The sequence below is a fragment of the Hemitrygon akajei genome, chromosome 8, assembly GCF_048418815.1.
Source record: "Hemitrygon akajei chromosome 8, sHemAka1.3, whole genome shotgun sequence".
Classification (NCBI taxonomy): Eukaryota; Metazoa; Chordata; class Chondrichthyes; order Myliobatiformes; family Dasyatidae; genus Hemitrygon; species Hemitrygon akajei.
Window position 1 is genome coordinate 26,292,699 of NC_133131.1, and position 25,065 is coordinate 26,317,763.

Sequence of the window (25,065 nt, forward strand, 5' to 3'; positions counted from 1 at the left end):
AAAAAATGAACAGTAGCCCCACATCCACTCACGGAGAATATCACAATTCACCTTCCTCCATTTGTAAACTTTTCAGCACAACCTTCTGTTATCAATTACTCCAGCAACTTTGTTTCCTTGCCTTTTATAACATCACGATTATATTTTTACAAAAATTAAAAGTTTTTTTCAAAACAAGTAAGTTTACTGACAAAAACTGGTCACAACAAGCCTCAGGTGCTTCAATTAATTCCAAAATAGTTCATAATAATAAATCATTCTAAGGGGTATCACAGTTTTGGGAACTTTGATTGAGATAAATTTCCAGAAAGAGGAAGCAGAGCATGATACATAAGTTAAGGCCAGGGTGTGTATTCACATAGCAATTGCATACGTCCTGCCAGGAGGCTGTTTATACAGACCATGCAATTACATGTTCAACACCCCAACAGTGATTGCACAGATAATGCCCTGAGAGTGATTCCACAGGCTATAGTAGTGCTAGAAAGTTTGTGAACAGTGTAGAATTTTCCCTATTTCTGCATAAATATGACCTAAAATGTGATCAGATCTTCATGCAAGTCCTAAAACCTGATGAAGACAACTCGATTAAATGAATAACACAAAAACATTATACTTGTTCATTTATTTATTGAGAAAAATGATCCAATATTACATGCATTTGTCGGAAAAAGTACGTGAACCTCAGGGGCAATGCCTTCTATAAAAGCTATTTGGAGTCAGGTGTTCCTATCAATGAAATGAGATTGGAGGTGTGGGTCATAGCAGTGCCCTGCCCTATAATAAAAGACACGTGAAGTCAGGTTACTGCTCTTCCCAAGAAATATCTGTTGACGTGCACTATGCCTCAATCAAAACAACTTTCAGAGGACCTTAGAAGAAGAATTGTAGAGATGCATGAAGCTGGAAAAGGCTACAAAAGCATTTCTAAAGACCTGAGCATTCAGCAGTGCACAGTAAGAGAAATTGTCCACAAATGGGTGAAACTCAGTAATGTTGCTACTCTCCTTAGGAGTGGGCGTCCTGCAAAGATCACACCAAGAGCACAATATGCAATGCTGAAGGAACATAGAACATAGAAATCTACTTCACAGTACAAGCCCTTCAGCCCACAATGTTGTGCCAACCATGTAACCTGCTCTGGAAACTGCCTAGAATTTCCCTAGCACGTAGCCCTTATTTTTCTAAGCTCCATGTACCTATCTAAGAGGCTCTTAAAAGACTCTCTTGTATCCGCTTCCACCACTACCGCCGGCAGTACATTTCATGCACCCACCACTCTTTGTGCAAAAATTTACCTCTGACATCCCCTCAGTACCTATTTCCAAGCACCTTAAAACTATGCCTCCTCATGTTAGCCATTTCAGCCCTAATAAAAGCCTCTGGCTATCCACACAGTCAAGGCCCCTCACCATCTTATACACCTCTATCAGGTCACCTCTCATCCTCCGTCACTCCAAAGAGAAAAGGCCAAGTTCACTCAACCTATTCTCATAAGGTACGCTCTCTAATCCGGGCAACATCCTCGTAAATCTCCTCTGCACTCTCTCTATAGTATACACATCCTTCCTGTAGTGAGGTGACCAGAAATGAGCACAGTACTCCAAGTGCAGTCTGTCCAAGGTCTTATATTACTGTAACATTACCTCACAGCTGTTGAACTCAATCCCATGATTGTTGCATGCCAACACACCATACGCCTTCTTAACAACACTGAAGGAGGTGATAAAGAACCCAAAGGTAACAGCAAAAGACATGCAGAAATGTTTAGAACTTGCTAACGTCTCTGATCATGTGTCCACTATAAGAAAAACACTGAATAAGAATGGTGTTCATAGACGGACACCATGGACTACTGCTCTCCAAAAAAAAAACACATTGCTGTACGTCTCACGTTTGCAAAAGACCTTCTGAATGTTCTGCCATGCTTCTGGGACAGTGTTTTGTAGACAGTTGAGATGAAAGTTGAATTCTTTTGACAAAGGTGCACATTTCTATATTTGGAGAAAAAAAATGATACTGCACACCAACACCAAAATGTCATCCCAACTATGAAGCATGGCAGAAGGAGCATTATGGCCTGGGGCTGCTTTGCTGCCTCAGGGCCTGGACAACTTGCAATCATGGAGGGAACAGTGAATTCAAAATTGGATCAAGACATTTTACAGGAGAGTGTCAGGGCAGCAGTTCGTCACCTGAAGCTTAATAGAATTTGGATAATGCAACAAGACAAGGATCCAAAAGACAAGAGTAAATTAACAACATAATGGCTTAAAAAGAAGAAAAGTTGTGTTTCAGAATGGCCGCGTCAGAGTCCTAACCTTAATCCTATAGAAATGTTGTGGATTACTTAAAGCAAGCAGTTCATGCAAGAAAGCCCACCACCATCCCAGAGTTGAAACAGTATTGTAAGGAGGAATGGCCTAAAATTCCTCCAAGCTGACGTGCAGGCCTGATCAACATTACCAGAAACTTTTGGTTAAAGTTACTGCTACACGGGGTGGGGGGGGGGGGGCACATCAGTTTCTGAAAGCAAAGGTTCACATACTTTTTCCAACAAATACATGGAATATTGGACCATTTTTCTCAATAAATAAGTGAACAACTATAATTGTTTTGTGTTACTTATTTAATTAGGTTGTCCTTATCTAGTTTTAGGACTTGCTTGAAGATCTGTTTGCATTTTAGGTAATATTTATGCAGAAATAGAGAAAATTCTACACGGTTTACAATCTTTCTAGCACCACTGTGTGCTTGGAGTGTGGTTATGTAGCCTGTGACAGAAGACCAATTACACAGGCGATACCCTGTATGTGGTTACACAGCCAGTACTCAGATAGATTACACGGCCTGTGCTCAGACAATGTTTAAAAGGACTGTGCCCACAGAGTGCATATAGGCTGTGCTTTGAAAGTGATTATGCAGTCAATGCTGGAAGAGTGATTACACTTGACACGACATGACTACACAAGTTGGCAATTTCACAGGTGCCATGTAATCAGCAAGAAAATGATGACATATACTTTGCATTAAGAATAATTACATGGATTGTGTTTGGATATTAGTGGCATAGACTGATCTGCAAAGTAACTTCTCAAAAGAAGTCTTTCTGCAAATTTGCACTTTCTTACTTCAGCCATCAAGCAGGCTCCTGACATCTTTGCAATGCACAAGAATACCTTAATGATACCTATCCTTACCCACTGCAGTAAACCCTCTTCTAGGCTCTGACAGGACAGAGTAATAATGGCACGTTGTCCACCTTTGCCATCATAAGTCACCATTATTGACAGCTGCACCACCATTCAAGACAACCAGGCCAACCTGCCTAGGGCTCAACAACTCTTCTGTGCCTCAAGGATTTCAATCCCCAAGCTTCCAAAGATTGATATTTTTCCCCTCTGAAAAACCCTCCACAACCATCTGGGATAGAAAATTCCAAGACATTCATCATATTCTGCAACAAGAAATATCCTATGTACCTTAGTTTCAAATGTCTGCTCTTTTATCTTAAAGATAAAGTTAAAAAACTTTTAAAAATATATATATACATTGAAACGCATCATTTCAGTGAAATGCATCATTTGCTTCAACACAACTCTGTCCAAGGATGAGCCGGTAAGTGTGACCATGCATCCAGCCGCTTCATAGTATGTTCACAATTTACTAAGCTTTTCTAATCTGCATGCATTTGGGATGTGGGTGGAAATCAATGCACCTGGACCAAACCGATCTGCCATGGGGATAACATACAGACAGTGGCAGGAATTGAACCATGATCACGACTCCATAAAGCAGTGCACTAACTGCTACTCTGCCTTGCCGCCCCTTTTAACTATGTTACAACCATGCCCCCCTCAGTTCAAGACCGTCCCACTATTTCAGTGATCTACTGTTAAGCAGCCCTCTAGCACAGAGCTCATCGTGAAGTTCACTGCTAGGGGGAACTTAAGCAACTGCAGTACACTTTGCTTATGAATTTGCTGGGGCCACTCTGCACCCCGTGAGGGGCAGTGCACAGGATTCTCCCTTTGAGCTCAATGGAAGTGAATAGCCACAAAGCTTCAGCTGAGAATTTGGCAATTTAAAAAAAGACTTTCAGATAGGCTACTATTTCAAAAACTCACTTTTAAGCGTTTCTCATATTATTAAATGCTTTATTTGCTTTGTAATTTAACATATGTAAAGGTATTTCAATATGCTTGCATTGTAACTCATAATGTTCTAGTGCACTGAAGTTGTTTGAAGTTCACTCCCATTTTCACTCATTTCTCACATTTTACAGGGCTGCAGCAAACACTGGGACAGCTTTCAACACCAGACAATCAAATTTATTGGTACCTTTTCTCCAGTCAGGGTGACCATGTCGAGAGGACCATACATAAACCTCCCCACCAGCGTCTGAGGGATACCTTCCACCACGATGACATCATTGGCTCTGTGATTCGCTGTGACATTCTTGGAAAAGAAACAGAATTTGAAAACGTGTATTTTTAAGCACAATGTTCTCTCTTGACACATCATTGATCAGGCAGTCTGCAGAATGCAATTCTTCTTTGGGCAAAAGCAGGAAGGTGCAGTGGCATAGCTTATGGAGTTACCTCACCATCCTAGTGACCCTGTTCACTCCGGTGGAAACTACACATTCTCCCTACAATCACACGGGCATCGTCATGGTCCTCCTACTTCTTCCCACACCCCCCAGGCATGTACGTTGGGGCAGGGGGGCAATTTATTTCACGCAGTAACTTGCCCCGAGTGTGCAGGTGAAGGTGAATTTCGGGAGTGGATGAGGAGAATGCAGGGAATGAGAAATTGGTGCTTGATTGTGGGCTGAAGAGCCAATTTCTGTGTAGTTTAACTCTGTAACAAATGTACATCATCTGTGGAATACAAGAGGGCTGAACTGAACGGTATAAAATTAAAATTGCAAAAACTTAACCATTGGTCTGGGGGGCCTCTGAGAACTGTTAATTCTGTGATCCTCCCACTTACCCAGGAGATTGGGTGGGATATAAAGCAGGGTGTGGTGGTGAAAAAGAGGTCATCTCACATTGCACATGACATATGAGATCACCACTTTTCCATCGCTCAGTAAGCTAAAGAAAAGTATTTAGGCATAGGGAGCTAGATACCAGGCAGGAATAAGTAAAGTAAATATATGAAAATTCAAAAAAAATCTGCAGATGTTAGAAATCTAAAAGAAAAACAGAAAATGCTGGAAATATTCAGCAAATCTTTGGGGTTATCAAGAGAGTCGGGTCAGAAACCTGGCGTCGTAACTAGAAATGTTTGATTTTTTTTCTACCTTCATTCCTTTTACCCGTTTGTACTTAAATGTTGTTCAAAGCATGAATTTCTCAAAACACAACCATAACACCTAAGAAATAAGCGAAGTATTTTAATAAATAAGTTCGCTACAGTTTGAATTTCACAAGAATGGGCTTCTTGGATTCATGTGTGGTATGAATTGTTTAACTAAGATTCACTACCAGGTCTATCCAAAGAATAAAACATAGAACACAGCAGCACAACGCTGAGCTGACTTTACACTAAGGTTCAATTTCACTATTCCCACCTACATAGCCCTCCATTTTCCTATCATCCATGTGTCCAAGAGTTTCTTAAATGTCCTGAATGTAGCTGATTCTACCACCACCCCTGCCAGAGCAGTGCATGCACCTACCACTCTCTGTGTAATAAACATAGCTCTGACATCCCCACTATACTTTCCTCCAATCACCTTAAAATTCCGTCTTCTTGTACGAGGCATTTTTACCCTGTGATGAAGTCTCTGGCTATCCACTTGAAGTATGCTTCTTATTGTCCCGTACACCTCTATCAAGTCACCTTTTTTATTCCTAGAGCCTTAGCTCCCTCAAACTCTCCTCATAAGACATGCTCTCTAATCTAGGTGGCATCTTGGTAGATTTCCTCTGCACCCTCTCTACAGCTTCCACATCCTTCCTATAACAAAGCAACCAGAAATTAACACTAACCTGTAGAGAGGGTGCAGACGAAATTTACCTAGATATACGTACACGACGCTGGAAGAACTCAGCAGGTCAGGCAGCATCCGTGAGAAAAGAGAAGCCAAAGTTTCGGGCCGAGACCCTTCATCAGGAATGGGGGGGGGGGGGAAGAAGAGAGGGCCAAAGTCCAATAATAGAGATAGGGGAGGGGGTATGGCCTAGAAGCTCCAGGTGGAAAACCAATCACAGGAAAGATAAAGGGGGGAGGAGGAGGGGATAAGCATGAAAGAACTGTAGAGATAAAGAAGCAGAAAGTTGAAAGGGGAGAGAGGCAGAGAGGGACTTGGGATAGGGGAAGGGGAAGGGGGAGGGGGAGGGAATTACCAGAAATTGGAGAATTCAATGTTCATACCACCAGGCTGGAGGCTACCCAGACGGTAGATGAGGTGTTGCTCCTCCAACCTGAGGTTGGCCTCATCATGGCATTAGAGGAGGCCATGTATGGACATATCTAGATGGGAATGAGAGGCAGAGTTGAACTGGGTGGCAACCGGGAGGTCCTGTCCATTGTGACGGACGGAGCGGAGGTGCTCGATGAAGCGGTCCCCCAATCTGCGTCGGGTCTCGCCGATGTAGAGGAGGCCACACCGGGAGCACCGGATGCAATAGACAACTCCAGCAGACTCGCAGGTGAAGTGTTGCCTCACCTGGAAGGACTCTCTGGGGCCCAGAATGGTGGTAAGGGGGGAGGTGTGGGGACAGGTGTAGCATTTGCGCTTGCAAGGATAAGTGCCAGGTGGGAGTTCTGTGGGGAGGGACGTGTGGACCAGGTAGTCATGGAGGGAACAATCCATGCGAAAAGCTGAGAGGGGTAGGGAGGGAAAGATGTGCTTGGTTTACCAAGATGCTGTATATAAACTTGTATATAAACAAGTGTGATCTAACGGGTGTTTTATCAGGCTGCAACATTAACTCGTGCCTTTTGAGCTCAGTCTCCTGACAAATGAAGGCCTACACACCATACACCTTTTTAACAACCTTATCAACTTGCATGGCAACTTTGAGAAGTCTATGGACAAGGACCCCAAATCCCCCGTTTCTCTACACTGCTAAGAATCTTGCCATTAACTCTGTATTCTACCTTCAAATTCAACCTCCCACACTTTTATGGAAGTGAACACTATCAACCACTTCTCAGCACAACTCTCCATCTTGTCAATGTCCTGCTGCAACCTATGACAACCTTCTACATCATCCTCAATCCTACCACCTTCAGTAGCATCTGCAAACTTACTAACCTACCCTTCCACTTTCTCATCCAGGAAACTTATAAAAAAAATCACAAACAACAGAGGTCCCAGAACAGGTCACCGCAGACCACCACTGGTTACTGACCTCCAGGCAGAAAATGCTCCATCTGACACAACCCTCCACATCCTATGGGCAAGGTAACTTTGAATCAATACTACCACACAAAATGCTGGAGGTACTCAGCAGGCCAGGCAGCATTTATGGAAAAGAGTACACAGCCGACATTTTAGGCTAAGCCACTTCACCAGAACTGGGAAGAAAAGATGAGAAGTCACAGCAAGAAGGTGGGGGAGGGGAGGAAGAAGTACAAGGTAGTGGGTGATAGATGAAACCAGGAAGGGGGAAGGCTGAAGTAAAAAGTTGGAAAGTTGATTGGTGTAAGAGATAATGGCTGGAGAAGGGGGAATCTGATAGGAGAGGACAGAGGGCCACGGAAGAAAGGGAAGGGGGAGGAGCACCAGAGGGAAGTGATGGGCAGGCAAGGAGATAAGGTGAGAGAGGGAAATGAGAATGGGGAATAGTGAGGCGGGAGGCGGTGCGGGAAGTTCAAGAAATCGATGTTCATGCCATCAGGTTGGAGGCTACTGAGATGGAATATAAGGTGTGCTCCTCCAACCTGAGTGTGGCCACATCTGAGCAGTAAAGGAGGCCATGGACTGACAGGTCAGAATGGGAATGGGAAGTGGAATAAAAATGGGTGGCCACTGGGAGATTCCACATTTTCCAGCAGATGGAGCGTAAGTGCTCGGCAAAACTGTCTTCCAATCTACGTCAGGTCTTACTGATAATCAGGAGACCACACCAGGGGCACCAAACACTGTATATAACCCCCAACAGCCTCACAGGTGAAGTATCACCTCACCTGGAAGCACTATTTGGGGCCCTGAATGGTAGCGAGGGAGGAGATGTAGGGGGTAGGTGTAACACTTGCTCCGCTTGCAAGGATGTGCCAGGAGGGAGATTAGTGGGCAGGGACAAATGGACAAGGGAGTCATGTAGGAAGTGATCCCTGTGGAAAGCAGAAAGTGGGAAGGAGGGAAAGGTGTGCTTGGTGGTGAGATCTCACTGGAGATGGCAGAAGTTATGTGCTGGACACAGAGGTTGGTGGGATGGTTGGTGAGGACAAAAGGAACCTTATCCCTGGTGGGGAGGCGGAAGGATGGGGTAAGAGCTGACGTGCATGAAATAGAAGAGATGCAGTTGAGGCCAGCATTGGTGGTGGAAGAAAAAAAAAGCCTCTTTTTTTGAAGAAGGACAACATATCCTTAGTTCTGGAATGAAAAGCCTCATCCTGAGGGGAGATGTGGTGGAGACAGGGGAATTGAGAAAAGGGGAATGGCAAGACATAAGCTCATTTATCTGCTCTGGTCATATATTAGCTCTGGGTCTTTTGCACAAGTGCTGCCTGTCCAGCTGTGATTTTTGCACATCTTTATTTTTTATTTCAGGTCTCCAACATCTGCAGTACTTCAGTTTGGCATTCAGCATCCTTGAAAGGAAATGAAGGTTTGAAATTCCTCATCAATAAACAAAAAAAAAAGAAAGTGGGCTGAAGTACTGAAGTAAGGAAACCAGACCAGAGATTATTTTACCTATTCAGGGAAGAATCAAAGAGTCTCTGGTTTCTAGATTATTTGCTGCTAATTATTTAGTAGCAAACTGAGTTGGGGCCATTGGAATAGACAAGAGTGTGTTTTGTTAATGCAGTATTTTTTTTAGAAGTTTGTATATCTACTTGAAAACAAGTTGATATTTATATATTAAACATAACAGAGAATGCACTTTGCAGGCTTCCATTAAAACATCACAAGTCACAAGTGGCAAGACAAGAACTCTTTAGTGAAATTAATAAGACTCTAAAATGCTTATGATATATCAAAGTACATTAGACAGCTTAAGTGAATTTATACTTAATGGCTTTATGCCACCAGGCTTCATCAGGCAGATCTATTAGAATGCCACGTGCATTACAATATGACCTGGAATTAGCAAAACAAAAACAAATTGAAAATTCATCTAAACAGTCTTTCTAATGGATCATAATAGAAAAAAATAAAAAAACTGATTTGCAGGAAAAAAATAATCAGGAACAGAAAACGGCCATTTCATTCACAGAGCCTCCTCTGCCACTTAAAAAGATCACGGCTAATTTTGACTGTAATGTCAATTCTACATCCCCATTTGCATGTGGCCACCCTTCCACCCTCTTTCATGACAAGAAATTACTTGCCCCTGCCTTAATCATAATAATCAGAAACTCTGCTTCCAACATCCTTTGAAGAAGAGAAATCCAAAAACACAAGATCATCAGAAGGAAGATAAAATTTATTGCATTTCAGTCTTGAATGGAGGACCCCTGTTTTTTAAATACAATTCCCTCATTCTAGATTCTCCCACGAGAAGATCATTCTTTCTACATTTAACCTATCAAGACCCCTCAAAATCTTGCATGTCTCAAACACTCTTCTTATTCTTCTGATTTCCAGTGGGTAGAAGTCTTTCCTTTCCAACTTTTCCTTATAATGCAACCCAGCCATTCCAGGTAACAGTTGAGTAAACCTTCCAATGCATCAATATCTTTCCTTTAAGAAGACTTTAGACTATACTCGGATGTGGCCTCAGCAAATTCCTGTATTACGGACATCTAACCACTCTGTGTTAAATTGTTTTAGACCAATGCATCACCATTCCAGTTGCTTTGTTAATACTAGCGTTCTACATACTAACATTCTGCAAATCATGCATTAGGATATCCAGACTCCTCTCTATCTAACAGCAATGCAATTTCTCACCGTTCATTTACAAGTATGCGTCACTTAAGGTCCACGATACGTTCTGTGAAATCAGACGTTATGTGATTTGGACATTGTGCGAGCACCATATTATATACTTTGCCTCTTGCTGCTGCTATCACTAGGAGTGGTTTTGCTGCATTTGGAAGCCATGATGCACTTTATGGTAATATTTTCAAAAGAAAATTAAACAGAGAGATAACGCTACTACACTCAAGAGATGCGCAATACACGAGATTGGTTATGTCCGCTACATCACGTTCTCCGATCGGGACTACGGACGTATATGCGATCGGACATTGTCCGAATGGACGTTAAGTGGCGCACACTTGTATGTTGTTTATTATGTTCCCTTTCACATTCCCTGCCAAAGAGGATATGCTTTCATCAAGTTTAAGGACAGCTTTAAACATGAAGTGGTCTGATGATGAGTTAAATGAGTGGGGTGGAGGAATAAAGGAAGAGTGCTAATCTTTAAATTAACCCGGAAACTGTGCATCCAGATAGTCATTTTCCTTCAGTCAGCTCCACTTTGCAAAGGTCATTACAGAAAAAAATACTTTTCAGTTTTATCTTGCAAAAAATTGTACATTATATTATATTATAATCTATTTATTTAATGTTCATTGAGATACAGCACGGAATAGGCCCTGCCAGCCCTTCGAGCCGCGCTGCTCAGCAATCCCCTGATTTAATCCCAGTCTAATCATGGGATGATTTATATTGACCAATTAACCTACCAACTGGTCCGTCTTTGGACTGTGCAAGGAAACTGGAGCCCCTGGAGGAAACCCACATGGTCACAGGGAGAAGGTACAAACTCCTTACAGGCAGCAGAGGGAATTGAACCCAGGTTACCTGTACTGTAAAGTGTAGTGCTATTCACTATGCCACAGTATATAAATATAAAAGTAAAAATATATTTTACCCTGGTACGAATTTCTTTTGGGTGACAGGTGGAAAAAGTACAGAATAATCTTACATTTCAAGCAATCTTGGTCAAGATTTCTGTTTGTTCCAAGGCTGTGGGTAGGAAGCACACTATCAACTGTTCAAACAATTTTTTGGTTCAGTCCTCAGGGTAGATATCAGCATACAAAGTGCATTTTACTCAAGATACACTGCAAAAAGATTGCCAATCCTCATTCCTACTCTGACATGTTGGTCCACTCTCAGGTTGGAGGAGTATCACATTATATTCCGTTTGGGTAGCCTCCAGCCTGACACCATGAAGATCAATTTCTCTAACTTCCTTTCTCCCCTTTCCCTTCTCTCTTTTTTCATTCCCCATCTGATTCCCTTCTAATCCCTTCTCTTCACCTCACCCGCCTATCACCTCCCTCTGGGGCTCCTCCTCCTTCCATTTCTACCATGGTCCACTCTCCTCTCCTATCACATTCCTTCATCTTCAGCCCTTTACCTTTTTCCACCTATCACCTCCCAGATTCTTACTTCATCCATCCTCCCCACCCACCTAATTTCCCCTTCACCTGGATTCACCTATCATTGGCCAGGTTTAACTCCCTTCACCCTCTTACTCTGAGTTCTTCCCCCTTCCTTTCCAGTCCTTATGAAGGGTCTTGGCCCAAAATGTTGACCCTTTATTCCTTTGCATAGCTACTGCCTGACATGCTGTGTTCCTCTAGTATTGTGTGTGTGTGTGTGTGTGTGTGTGTGTGTGTGTGTGTGTGTGTGTGTGTGTGTGTGTGTGTGTGTGTGTGTGTGTGTGTGTGTGTGTGTGTGTGTGTGTGTGTTACTTCAAATAAACTGAAGCAATCTCTTCATTTCTGCTTTTGACCATTAAGAGGCAGTGTTGCAGTTTGTTTCAAAAGCTGTGATAGTCATGTACAAACCTACACTGGGTCACAAATAGCATCTGGGCCAATAGCCTGTTATTTTCTTAGACACTTCTTTACATATTCAAACTCAATTGACACAAACCCTGAGCTTCACGTGTGTTCGTCTGCGAAGCCATTTCTCCCGAGGACTTGACTCACTGCATGCGGATGGATCCTTGCTGTCGTTCTCCTTTATGTTCACACTTTCATACCTCATTACCTGCAAATGGAAAAATTCAGCTATAAATACAGGAGCCTTGGTATCACACACTAGGACACAGTACAACCTCTCATACAACCCATGTTAGTTACAGCAGCCTCACTGATAAACCATACAGAAAGCTATTATAGCACATATTCACTGCACACAGAAGTTGCTCTAATAAAGGAGGAAGAGAGACTTTTCTACTACAAATGGTGATTAACTAGTAGAGATTAATTTGCACTCAGTATTCCAAGCAAGCTTTATTAGCTTATGCTAAAATGTAGAGATGAAGTTGAGCATGGGACTCTGTAGACAGTGAAACAGAATACTTTTTCATGAATATGTAAATGATTCATTATTTACATCACAAAATATAACATTAAACTGTGTTTTAGACTGACCTCCTTATGTAAATCCTACTCACAATGTAAATTTTCATTAGTGGGGATCCTAAATCAACATAGATATCTGTTGGTTTCTTCTAACATATAAAAACCTGGGTAGGCAATGCCCCCATTACCCTAGATTTACCAGGCTGTTAGGTAGAACAGGAACACTGACTAATTTTCACTGACATAGGGCAATTCTGGAAACATGAAATGCAATCACATATTTGCTGTCCGGACAATTGAAAGCTGATTGTTCTTTCTCGAGCGAAGTGTGATAAAGACCGGTTCCAGTCACTTCCAAACTTCTCCTACGCTACATCAACAACTGCAATGGTGCTGCCTCCTGCACCCAAGCAGAGCTCGTTGACTCCATCAACTTTGCCTCCAATTTCCACCCTGCCCTCAAATTTACCTGGTCCATTTCCAACACCTCCCTCCCCTTTCTTGATCTCTCTGTCTCTAGGGAAAAAAGCTTATCTACTGTTATCTTCTATAAACACACTGATTCTCAGTTACCTGGACTATACCTCTTGCCACCCTGTCACTTGTAAAAATGCCATTTCCTTCTCTCAATTCCTCCATCCTTGACACATCTGCTCTCAGGAGGAAGCTTTTCGTTCAAGGATTAATGAAATGTCTTCCTTCTTCAAAGAAAGGTGCTTTCCTCCTTCCACCATCAATGCCGTCCTCACCCGCATCTTTTCCATTTCACGCATGACTGTCCTCCCCACATCCAACCTCCACCTCATAGGAAGATAGGGCTCTTCTTGTCCTCACCTACCACCCCGCAAGCCTAGCAAATAATTTTCCATTAACTTCTGCCAACTCCAACAAGATCTCACCACCAAGCACATCTTTCCCTCCCCACCTCTCCTCCACTTTCCACTTTCCACAGAGATTACTCCCTATGTGACTCCCTTGTCCATCTGCCCTCCCCACTGATCTCCCTTTTGGTACTTATCCTTACAAGCGGAACAAATGTTACATCTGCCCCTACACCTCCTCCCTCACTACCATTCAGGGCCCCAAATAGTCCTTCCAGGTGAGGCGACACTTCACCTGTGAATCTGTTGGGGTCATCTACTGTAGCCAGTGCTCCCGGTGTGGCCTCCTTTATATCGGTGAGATCCGACGTCGATTGGGAGACCGCTTCACCTAGCACCTATGCTCTGTCTGCCAGAAAAAGCGGGATCTCTCAGTGGCCACCCATTTTTAATTCTACTTCCCATTCCCATTCCAACATGTCAGTCCATGGCCTCCTCTACTGCCATGATGAGGCCACATTCAGGTTGGAGAAGCAACACCTTATATTCCGTCTGGGTAGCCTCCAACCTGATGGAATGAACATTAATTTCTCAAATTTCAGGTAATTGTCCCGCCCCCTCTCCTTCGCCATTCCCCATTCCCTTTTCCTTCTCTCACTTTATCTCCTTACCTGCCCATCACCTCCCTCCCGTGCTCCTCCTCCTTCCCTTTCTTCCATGGCCTTCTGTCCTCTCCTATCAGATTCTCCCTTCTCCAGCCCTTTATCTTTTTCACCAATCGATTTCCCACAGCTCTTTACTTTGCCCCTCCCCCTCTCCCGGTTTCACCTATCACCCACTACCTTGTACTTCTTCCTCCCTTCCTCCTCTCTTACTCTGACTTCTCATCTTTTTTTTTCTCCAGTCATGCTAAAGGGTCTTGGCCTGAAACACTGACTGTTTACTCTTTTCTATAGATGCTGCCCGGCCTGCTGAGTCCCTCCAGCACTTTGAGTGTGTTGCTTGGATTTCCAGCATCTACAGATTTTCTCTTGCCTGGGTATTATCTGCACTTTGGTGTGATTTCCGTGCCAGATCTCCATGGCACAGAATGCTCCAGGAACCTGAGCCAGATCGTCATGTTGTTTGGCTCTCCCAGGAAAACTATGATCTCAATGGTATAGTTTTGGCCCAGGGTACCTGCATTTTGAATGAAGTATTTACCTCTATTGCTGTCCCATCCTCCTCCTATTGCACTGATCCTCTCCTTATATCTACCCCAGAACCCAATTTTCTACCTTCAGCACGTTGACCCCCTACAATGAGAATGCAGGACCCCGGACGCACTCTCCCCGACTCCCCTTCCCCCACAAATGAACACGCCAGGCTCATACATTCTTTTGCCACTTGCGGTACGCAGGGCTCTAAACCCACCCCTCTACGATTCAGACTCAGCACTACCACTGTGACCCCGTGGCTGAGTCTGAAAGTGGGGGTCTGTGTGGTCTCTTGTGTCCTGCTTCGTGCCTCCAGGAAGATTACAGTGGAGGTCCAGCAGCTGAAATAGTCACTGATGACAGGAACACTGACCAGGGGGCAGTCAAATTTCTAAACCTACAGGAATAGATCCAGGCTTAGACTGAAGCTCGGGGCAAACGCAACGCGAGCTGGATGTGGCTCTGTAGTGCCAGGCTCTGATTCAATGCAAGCGCAGCTCCTGGGTGCTCTGTACAATGAATTAAACATGGGGCAGGCAACAGGCCAGACCGAGTTGGGCTGAGTGCTGAGGGTTGACAGCACTGGCCAGGTGTGCAGTGGATTCAGGGACCTCACAACCAGTCTCAATGACAGGAACAATCCTAATGACATCAGATGAGAAGATGGCAATGGCAGCCAATTATAGCAGCCCGGTGGGATTTGCACAGACTAATCCCTGCAGGTAATCAGACTGGAGAAAATGTTGGCACTGCCAATCATTTTCCTTTGCAGGCTGTTCCAAGTCTTTGGAGAAAGAAAACATTGGTATCAAAACTATGTACAACAGGAGGTAGAAACAGAATAAAAATGCAAAAATAAAAGCCTGTTTTAAATGAAGATCTTAGGCTCTCTTATATTCTTTAAATAGTAGCAACTTTATTTTAAAATTTAGTGATTTTGATGAAACAATATGTTTCAGCAAGGTTCCCTTGGAGAACTTTTCATATCAGTTGCTGGAATATTCATTCCTGGTGCTAGCATTTAATATGACAATATTAGCACTTTAATCATATGCTGAGCAAATACAAAAAATAAAATAATTCAGTTACAACGTTCAATTTTGCCAGTGCAACAATCATAATATTTCTGTAGCTTTGTAAGAAGCCACTTAGAAATAACAGCTTCATGTATCAATCCTGATTTACGGGAAGCAATGGAGAAAATGTTTTGCCAAAGGTAAATCTGAAAACACCTCACAATCTAACATTTGCCATCTGGATACAAGTTCATTGCCAACTCCTGTACAGCCATCTGGTGGACTTATGTGCTTGTCTCCGGGGAAAATAAAAAACAAAGGTGTCTTATATGCAGCTGGTGGGGTTGGATGTGGAGGAGTGGGGGGAAGCATCTGAAATTCACCATAGGAACAATTTTAACATAATCCACCAGGCTTCAAATTACATCGATCAGATTAGCTGCTATTTAGCACCCCTCCCTGCTTCACCTCAGTGGAGATTAAGGCACATGGTCCATTTAACCGATATTAGAAGCTTCTTGTCCAGCAGCTTTATTGTCTCCTAAACAGTTTGGCCCAATGCCATGGTGATCTTCAGTCAAGACCCATGAAATACTGACTGCTTTTTAGCAGCTATTGTCAAACGTCTTTGCAACTGTTGCTAAGTGTTGATGACTTTTTACTGGTATATGTTAACTTGAAACATTAAGGCTAATTAAAATTGAAAATATACTTAACTATGTCAGCAGAGACTAGAAGGGCCGAGATGGCCTGTTTCCGTGCTGTAATTGTTATATGGTTATGTCATCCAAATCAATATCCTCATTCAAATGAAATGACTGGCATAAAGCTAAGGGTCCAAAAACAAATATTTCCAATCTCTCAGCTCAGCATATTGGTGCTCTGGCTCAATGGACCCCTTGCTTAGTGGTATTGGGAACCCCTGCTCTAGGGGGTTCCTGACTTCCATCTTGCAACACACTAACTCACTGAGCAGGCCACCAGGGATTCTGCTGGACAACAGAAAAAAAGGTGTTGGCTTACAGACCTGCAGATGGACGATCGGATCTCATGTCCTGGATTGGTACTCCACTATTTGGATAGATTCCAAACCAGGTGTCACGCAGACAAAGATTGTAATTATTCTATTTCTATGCGTGAACACATTTATTATATAAATAGTAATGACTAAGCAGAGCTCAGGTTCAGGCACTTGCGCTAAAACCCTCAGTGTTCATAGTCTATGCAAGCTGACTCTTACTGCCTTCTCCTAACATTGTTCTTTTTCTCCTTTGTACAGTTGTCTTGTTGCCCTCGAATGCATCAGCGTTACCCAGTTCACCTACCTTTGCAATAGAGTACCAGACTTTAACCATTTTCTTAACCCAACAATTGTTCTCAAATTTCCTACTGGATCTATTAAAAACCTAATGACCAATAGAGTGAGTTCATGGAAATTCACGACTCATTGCAGGGAAGGTAAGACTAATGAACAAAGAGATATTAAGTTTATATTAATGAGATATTAATATAATGACATATTAATATTAATTAAGTTTATATTAAAGTTGATCAGAATGAGATGGGATCTCATGGAAACATGAAGTCTGACAAGACTGGATGGAGTAGGGCAGAAAAGATGTTCCTAGAAGTGGAGATTCTAGGACCATGCATCTCAGTTTAAGACTAAGAAGTAAGCTATTTAAGAATTAAGTGAGAATAATTATTCTGCCACAGAATGGCAAGTCTGTGAAGTTCTTTTTCATAAAAAATGAGCTAAATCTAAAGTATTAAATATATTGACGGAGGGGTTAGATGTTCTTAGGGCAAAGGGAGAAAGGCTGGTACAAGGTATTGTATTTGGACAATCAGCAACAATCATATTGAAGTGGGAAGTGGGTTCAAAAGCACAAGTGCTACTGTCGCACCTAGTTTATTTCTGAAATGTTTAGTTCAGATATTACAGGTGGAAATAACTTTTCTCCATATACCCAATTAAAATCTTTTGCAGTCTTTTAAAATTCTACCAGGTCAGCTCTTTAATCAGATGACTGACTGTCCAACAACATTTCAATCTCTGTGTAGATCATAGAACAGCACAGTACAGACCTTTTGGCCTATGAAGTGTTGATCTTTTAACATACTCTAAGATCAACTGAACCCTTCCCTCCCAAATAATCGTCCATCTTACTTTCCTCCATATGCCTGTATAAGAGTCTCTTAAATATCCCTAATGTCACCACCCCTAGCAACTCATTCCATGCACCCACAGCTCTCCGTATAAAAAACTTACCTCTGACATCTCCCCTATATTTTCCTCCAATTGGCTTAAAATTATGCACCCTTGTACTAGCCAATCAGTTGGCAAATACCCATTCTTATTCATTGTTAATAGCGTCCATCTTGGTCATGTCGCCCCAAGTTATGGTTTGATCATCTTTTTTCAAACAAAGAAGAGCTCAAAAACGCTGCCTACTTCATTGGGTTACTGAAGAAGATCCTGGTTGGATAAATGAGCCACTCACAGTCATCTTTATCAAGTCAGATGACTGGATTCCATTCATGCTTGAGAGAGAGAGATTAGAGTATTTTAGGGAGACAAATCAGGTCAGTATTTACAACAAACAGTAAGAGAAGAGTATGAGCATCACATTTATCGCATTGAACTAATTCCATCAGGAGCACTATCTTGGCACCTTCATTATGCCCTTAAGATAACTATTTCGACGTGACTCCACTCAGAATAATTCTCAAGACTGAGCATAGTTACCTGTCGTAGAACAAATGCCAACACGTCGTTCGATTCCCAGTAGCTGGCGTGGAAGAGGTGTGGTAGTGCCACAGTTGGAAAAGCTGTCAATGCATCAGGACAGTACAGTGCGTAATCTATCCTTTTAGTTCCCCACCACTTTGCAGTAACTGTAGAAAACAAACACTTTATTTTAATGAACACACACAATATCACGCTGCCCTCAACTCAGCCCCCCTGTAAACACAATTAATCAAATAAAGGTCTCAGACAGAATGCCAGAGGTAGAAGCCTATAGGTTGAACCAATGGCAGAGATCTGAGCTCAAAAATTCAAGCGGTCAGCGCAGTGAACTACTAGAGAGCACTGCACTATCAAAGGTGACATCATTTGAACATGATAAAGGCAAGGCCTCATCTTATGTCTGTAGCAACCCCAGTCAAAAATAGTCAACTAGTACAAGAACTTCTGTCAGAAGTTGCTATATTAAAATGTAAAAGCTCCTCCAAAATAACTGCAATGGAAAGCCATGGAAATGCATTTGTGGAAGAAATTGTAAAAACGACTGACTGAGTATCATGAAGAAGGCATACCATGGGAAGAAATAAAAGAAAATGCACTGAGAATATATGCAATGAACCTGACGGCTGGAATTATAGAAACAAAGTTGACCTCTGCATCACAGACGAACATATGTACTGGCAGAGCCAATACACTCCCTAAGGCATATTGGAGTGCAAAAGTTGATCGACAGATTCACCCGGTGGTGGTGGAATCCTAAGTTCATGGTGCAAGCTCAACAAACATTTGAATAATGCATGGCTTGCCAGGAAACAAATCCTGGACACAGCAGAAAAGCTACCACAATTAATTGCTCTTGCCCCACCTGCTTTGCAAAAAAGGATCTTGTTTCAAAATAAACTCAGTTTTGAAACAGATATATTTAAGAATTAATGTTTAATAATTGAATTGGTGTCAAAATGCTAACCATAGTGTTATCTCCAGAGGTTGCTAAGACATGCCATATAGATATATCACGTCCTACAAGGTCATGGCCCAAACAGATGTTAACAAATTTAGTTTTGCTAAAAATAATTGCCAGAGAGTTAGAGCTTATAAGGACACTAAATAATTGATTATATCATATTGCCGGCATCCTGACTGGATGCTTGACACAGAGATGAGACTGAAGATTGTCTCTAAATTTTTAGATCAACCAAACCGTGTAGATAATGGCCACCACTGTTAGTCAATCGCAACAAAAACAGCTTCAATGTTTCAATTTCTTAATTTGCTTGATCAATCTGCTCTCTATTTTACATAAAACTGAAGCAGTTATGAAGCAGTATAACTGAAGCTGATTACAATGCTGCTGTTATAAATTTTAAAATACAGTTTTGAATTGTTTATAAGCCTTTCGTCAGAGCCATATGAATGACAGCACAGCTCAAAATCACCTGGACATCAATATTGTCTTCTAATAGTTACTGTGAATAGACATTTTGCTAAACTTGCAGCATTTTGGCCAATGTACTGAACAAGAAATAGGTTAGACAAAATTGGCTACTTGATTATATTCTACATGATTTCATTTTCTAGACATTTGATCTACTCAGTTTGCTATTCAGCCGAAATATTTCTGCTCCTTTCTTCTCGATCCTCTTTCTCTTCCCAAACTCTTTGATCTGCAGAGTTTCTCTCTCACCCCCTACCTTTTACCATCTCACCCAAATTATAATTATTCACAAGAAAATCCCAAGGTATATGCTAGCAAGCCACTTAACTGCAAGACCATCACTGCACATCCATTCAACACCTGCACTTTTATTTTACCTAATCACTGGATATTGCATCATGATTTAAACTGACTGAACTGTGATAGGCAAAGGTCTATGCACAGGGTTTCAGGTTTCTGGATTATTGTGATCTCTTCTGGGGAAGGTATGTCCTGTACAAAAAGGACTGATTACACCTGAACCCAAGGGGGACCAATATCCTTGTGGGCAGGTCTGCTAGCCCTATTGGGGAAGCTTTAATTTAAATTAGTGGGGCCGTGGAAATCATGGTGATAGGGCTAAGAATTGGGCAGTTGGTATGCAAGTCGATGAAGTGTGTAGTGACACTCTGAGGAAGGACAGGCAGATGATAGGTCAAAGCTGCAGTCAGTGGGCTGATTTGCAGATCAAATCAGAGCAAAACTCAAAAAGGTGGATTAATACAGGACTGAAGGTGTAATATTTGAATGCACACAGCATACGGATTCAGGTAGATGATCTTGTAGCATAGTTAGAGATTGGCAGGTATGAAATTGATTTCATTACTGAGTTGTAGCTGAAGTAAGATCATAGTTGAGGGCTTAACATCCAAGGATACATATTGTATCAAAAGGACAGACAGGTAGGCTGGGGGGGGAGGGGCTCTGTTGGTAAAAACTGAAATCAAAATCTTAGGAAGAGGTGACATAGGATGGGAAGATATCGAAGTGTTGCGGGTAGAGTTAAGAAACTACAAGGGTAAATGGACCTTATGGGAGTTAATACAGATGCCCAAACAGTAGCCAGGATGTGGCATATAAATTACAATGGGAAATAAAAAAGGCATGTAAAAGGACAATGTTATAATAGTCATTAGGGATTTCAATATGCAGGTAGATTGAGGAAATCAGTCTGGTGCTGGATCCCAAGAAAGGGAAATTGTAGAATTCCTATGAGATAGCTCTTTAGAGCAGCTTGTGATTGAGCCCACTAGTGGAAAGGAAATTCTGGATTGAGTGTTGTGCAATAAACCAGATTTGATTAGGGGGCTTAAGGTAAATGAACCTTTAGGAGACAGTTATCATAAAATATGATAGAATTCACCCTGCAGCTTGATAGGAAGAAGATAAAGTCAAACTTATCGTTATTACATTGGAGCAAAGGGAATTACAGAGGCATGAGAGAGGAGCTGGCCAAAGTTGATTGTAAGGGTACACTAGCAGAGATAACGGCAGAACAGCAATGGTTGGAGTTCCTGGGGTCAACTTGGAAGGCATAGTGTAGATACATCCCAAAGATGATTAAATATTCTAAATGAGGAATGAGACATCTACAGCTGACAAGGTAAGCCAAATACAGCACTAAAGCAAAAGAGAGGGCATATAATATCGCAAAAATTAGTGGAAAGGTAGAGAATTGACAAGATTTTAAAAGTCAGCAGACTGCAACAAAAAAAAAGTGAGAAACGATTAAACATGGAGGTAAGTTAGCCAATAATATCAAAGAGGATACCAAAAGCTTTTTCAAAGTATACAAAGAATGAAAGCACAGCAAGAGTGGACTATTGTAAAATGATGGTAGAGAGGTAGTAATGGGAGACAATGGAATGGCAGATGAACTGAATAAGTATTTTGTATCAGTCTTTACGATGCCAGAAATCTCAGGGACAGAAATGAGCATAGTTGCTATGGAGATGGTGCTTGGGAAGCTGAAAGGTCTTAAGGTAGATAAGTCACCTGAACCAGATGGACTGCACCTCAGGGTTCTGAAAAAGGTAGCTGAAGAGATTGTGAAGGCATTAGTAATGATCTTTCAAGAATCACTAGATTCCAGAATGGTTTGAGATGACTGGAAAATTACAAATGTCACTCAAACCTTTAAGAAGGAGGCAGAGGAAAGGAACTTCTTCAGTGGTTGGGAAGATGTTGGGTTTCATTATTAAGGATAAGGTTTGAGGTACTTGATAAAGTGGGCTGAAGTCAGCATGGTTTCCTTAAGGGGATATCTTGCCTGACAAATCTGTTGGAAGTCTTTGAGGAAATAACTGGCAAAATAGACAGAGGAGAGTCAGTGGACGTTGTTTACTTAGATTTTCATGTGGCCTTTGACAAGGTGCCGCACGAGGCTGCTTAAGAAGAAAACAGCCCGTGGTATTATTGGAAAGATATTTGCATGGATAGACAATCCAGTAGGATCTTACAGTAAGATGGCCCCAGTTTTGAATGCTGCGGCTCTGCGGGGGCCAACCAAAGGTGTTTTTGTAATTTTAAATGTCTTTTTTATGATTGTAAGACAATGTTGCACATTAAGAACTTCAAGTACTGCAAGTCTACCCCACCAGTGAGCTGCTCATCTGCGGAGCAGCTTGGGAAGCTGGACTTGGTGTGGAAAATATTGCTGCTTGCTGCAGAAAGGTATCGGAGTTGGTGCACAAAGGCGATGTGCAGTCTAACAGTGAGTGATTGTCTTGGATGTTTCTTTTGCAATTGCAGGACCCTGTTGGATATTGGTAATGTAATATGCTACAAGTTCACTTCCTTTTTTTTAAATTGGTGAGACAGACAGCAGAGGAGCTGTATGTCCTTGGTTGTAGCAGGGACAAGGCCTCAAGCCGAGGGCATGCCTGTTGCAGCAGTCCAGGAGAGGAGCTGCCGGAGGCAGTGTAGTGAAATGTCCATGCTGAGTTGTAGGCTTGCACCTCCAGTCAGTGCTGCCCTCTGGTGTTCACATGGTGGAATGAAAATCTGGACTGCGTGCATGCATATATTCATCTGCAGACTGCTGAGAATTGCTTGTTCTTGCCGATAACAACCATGCCCTATCAATTTACAGGATATGTTATTCAGGGTCTTGGGCTATATATATATATATCATGTGACTGTATGCTTACTTGGTATCTTATAAGTGCCTTGTGCTGTGCATGACTGTTGGTACTGTGTTTTGCACCTTGGTCCCAGAGGAATGCTGTTTCGTTTGGCTGTATTCATGAGTATTCATATATGGTTTAATGAAAGTTAAACTTGAACTTGAAGATTGGCTGACTGGCAGGAGGTAATGTGTCAGAATGAAGGTGGCCTATTCTGGTTGGCTGCCTGTGACTAGTGTTGTTCTTTAGGAGTCAGTATTGGGACCGCTTATTTTTACCTTGTACGTCAACAATTAGGATGACAGAAACGAGGGCTTTGTGACCAGATTTGCAGGTGATACAAAGATAGATGGAGGAGCAGGAAGTGTTGAGGAAGAAGAGAGTTTGCAGAATGACTTAGACATAGTAGGAGAATGGACAAAGAAATGACAGTTGGACTATAGTGTAGGGAAGTGTGTAGTCATGCTATTTGGTAGAAGGAATAAAGGCACAGACTATTTTCAAAATGGGGAGAAAATTCAAAAATCAGAGGTGCAAAGGAACTTGGGAGTCCTTAAACTTAACTCGTAGGTTGAGTCAGTGGTAGGGAAGACAAATGCAATGCCAGCATTAATTTCAAGAGGACTAGAATAAATGAGCAAGGATTTAATGCTCAGGCTTCATAAAGTGTTGGTCAGACCACACTTGGAGTATTGTAAGCAGTTTTGTGGTGCTTATCTAAGAAAAGATGTGCTAGCAATTCAGAGGGTCCAGAGGAGATTCATGAGAGTGGTTCTGGGAATGAAAAGGTTAACATATGAGGAACATCTACCTTGCTGTAGGTCTGCATAGAAAACCAGATTTCTGTTACTTTGATGAATCAGATAGGCATTCTGTTTATAACAACCAAGCAATCACGAATTCACTATCGTATTGCAATACTCAGTTTCATTAACTGAATGTAAATTCATCTGCTACCATAGAGCGATTTGAACTCAAGATTCCCTGAATCATTAATCCAGGTGACTGGACTACCAATCCAATTACAAGACCAACATGGTATCAATTTGTCATCTCAGCAGGGTCTAAAGTGACAGTGGCGAAGTTTTCCTCAGTGAAACCAAAGGTACTGTAGCTAATAAAGGAACTTGGCCGAGATACACAACTTGTCATGGATTGAATACTGACTCCTCAACTTTTTTGAAGAATTCCCAGTATAAAATGGTCTGAATTGTTTATCTGGAGAGATGAGCTTGCAAATTACCATAGCAGCAAGGAATTTTAATTCAAGTAATTAAGTACAATTGGAATAAAGGTATCAAGAATAGTGGTAAAACAACTATCAATATGCTGAAGAAATGCACTGATGTCCATTAGCCATAATCTCCATAAACTCTACAAGCAATTGAACAAAATAAAAATGCTGACATTCATTGAAACATTTTCAGATTAGGTACAAAGGCAACAAAGTCCTGGAGGAACTCAGCATCTATGGAGGGAAATGGACAATCGACATTTCAGGGTGAGTCTGCATCAAATAAACGATCTCAGCCTAAAGTAACTACTGACCATTTCCCTCCATAGACTCTGCCAGACCTGCTGGATTCCTCAAGTGTTACTCCAGATTCCTGTATCCAGTCTGTTGTCTCTCCAGGTACAAATTAAATCCAACAAGCAAGGGGAGTGGGAAAGATTAGGATGCCAAAAGGGACTTTTGACAAGCACAAATTTATCCAGAGGGGGCAATGGGAAGCAAGCTACTAGCAGGCTGGCAAACGAGAAGCAACAAGAACATTATCAAAGGTTGCAGCAGCATTTATGTTGAGGTAGGGTGCAATTGGCGACATTACGGAACAGGTACAGATCGTACCACAGTCAAAAATGATATGGAGGTTGTAAAACCTTCCTCAGAAAGACCAGACTTTTGTGCAAGCTTCATCTTGAGAATTGTCTCCAAGTCATCTGAACCTCCAAAGCTCTCCAGGTAGACAATCTGCAGACATTCTGCATGAAGAAATTTCTCCTCATCTCAACCCTAAATGACTTTATTCAGACACCATGGCTCCTGATTCTAGATTCCTCAGCCAGGGAAACATTCCCACTGTGAAGCATCCACCTTGCAGACTCAAAATGTGGGATAAGCCATTTAGACTGAGATAAGGAGAAATTTTTTTCCTGCAGAAGGTAACGAGCCTTTGGAATTCTCTACCTAGAGATCAGTCATTGAATTTTCATTCCAAAGGAAGTTGGTAGAT

The 25,065-nt window shown here is 42.0% G+C and overlaps 1 protein-coding gene across 10 annotated transcripts in view; it reads right to left on the reverse strand.

The window, feature by feature from the left end:
* pitpnm3 (PITPNM family member 3) overlaps positions 1 to 25,065 on the reverse strand; it is a 626,734-nt gene that overhangs the window by 44,757 nt on the left and 556,912 nt on the right. For all 10 annotated transcript variants that reach the window (XM_073053476.1, XM_073053473.1, XM_073053474.1 and 7 more), the window contains 3 exons: positions 18,233 to 18,381; positions 12,017 to 12,133; positions 4,342 to 4,458 (listed from right to left, as the gene is read on the reverse strand). In XM_073053476.1, the coding sequence (XP_072909577.1) occupies positions 4,342 to 4,458; positions 12,017 to 12,133; positions 18,233 to 18,381 (383 nt within the window). The remainder of the gene's footprint in view (positions 1 to 4,341; positions 4,459 to 12,016; positions 12,134 to 18,232; positions 18,382 to 25,065) is intronic.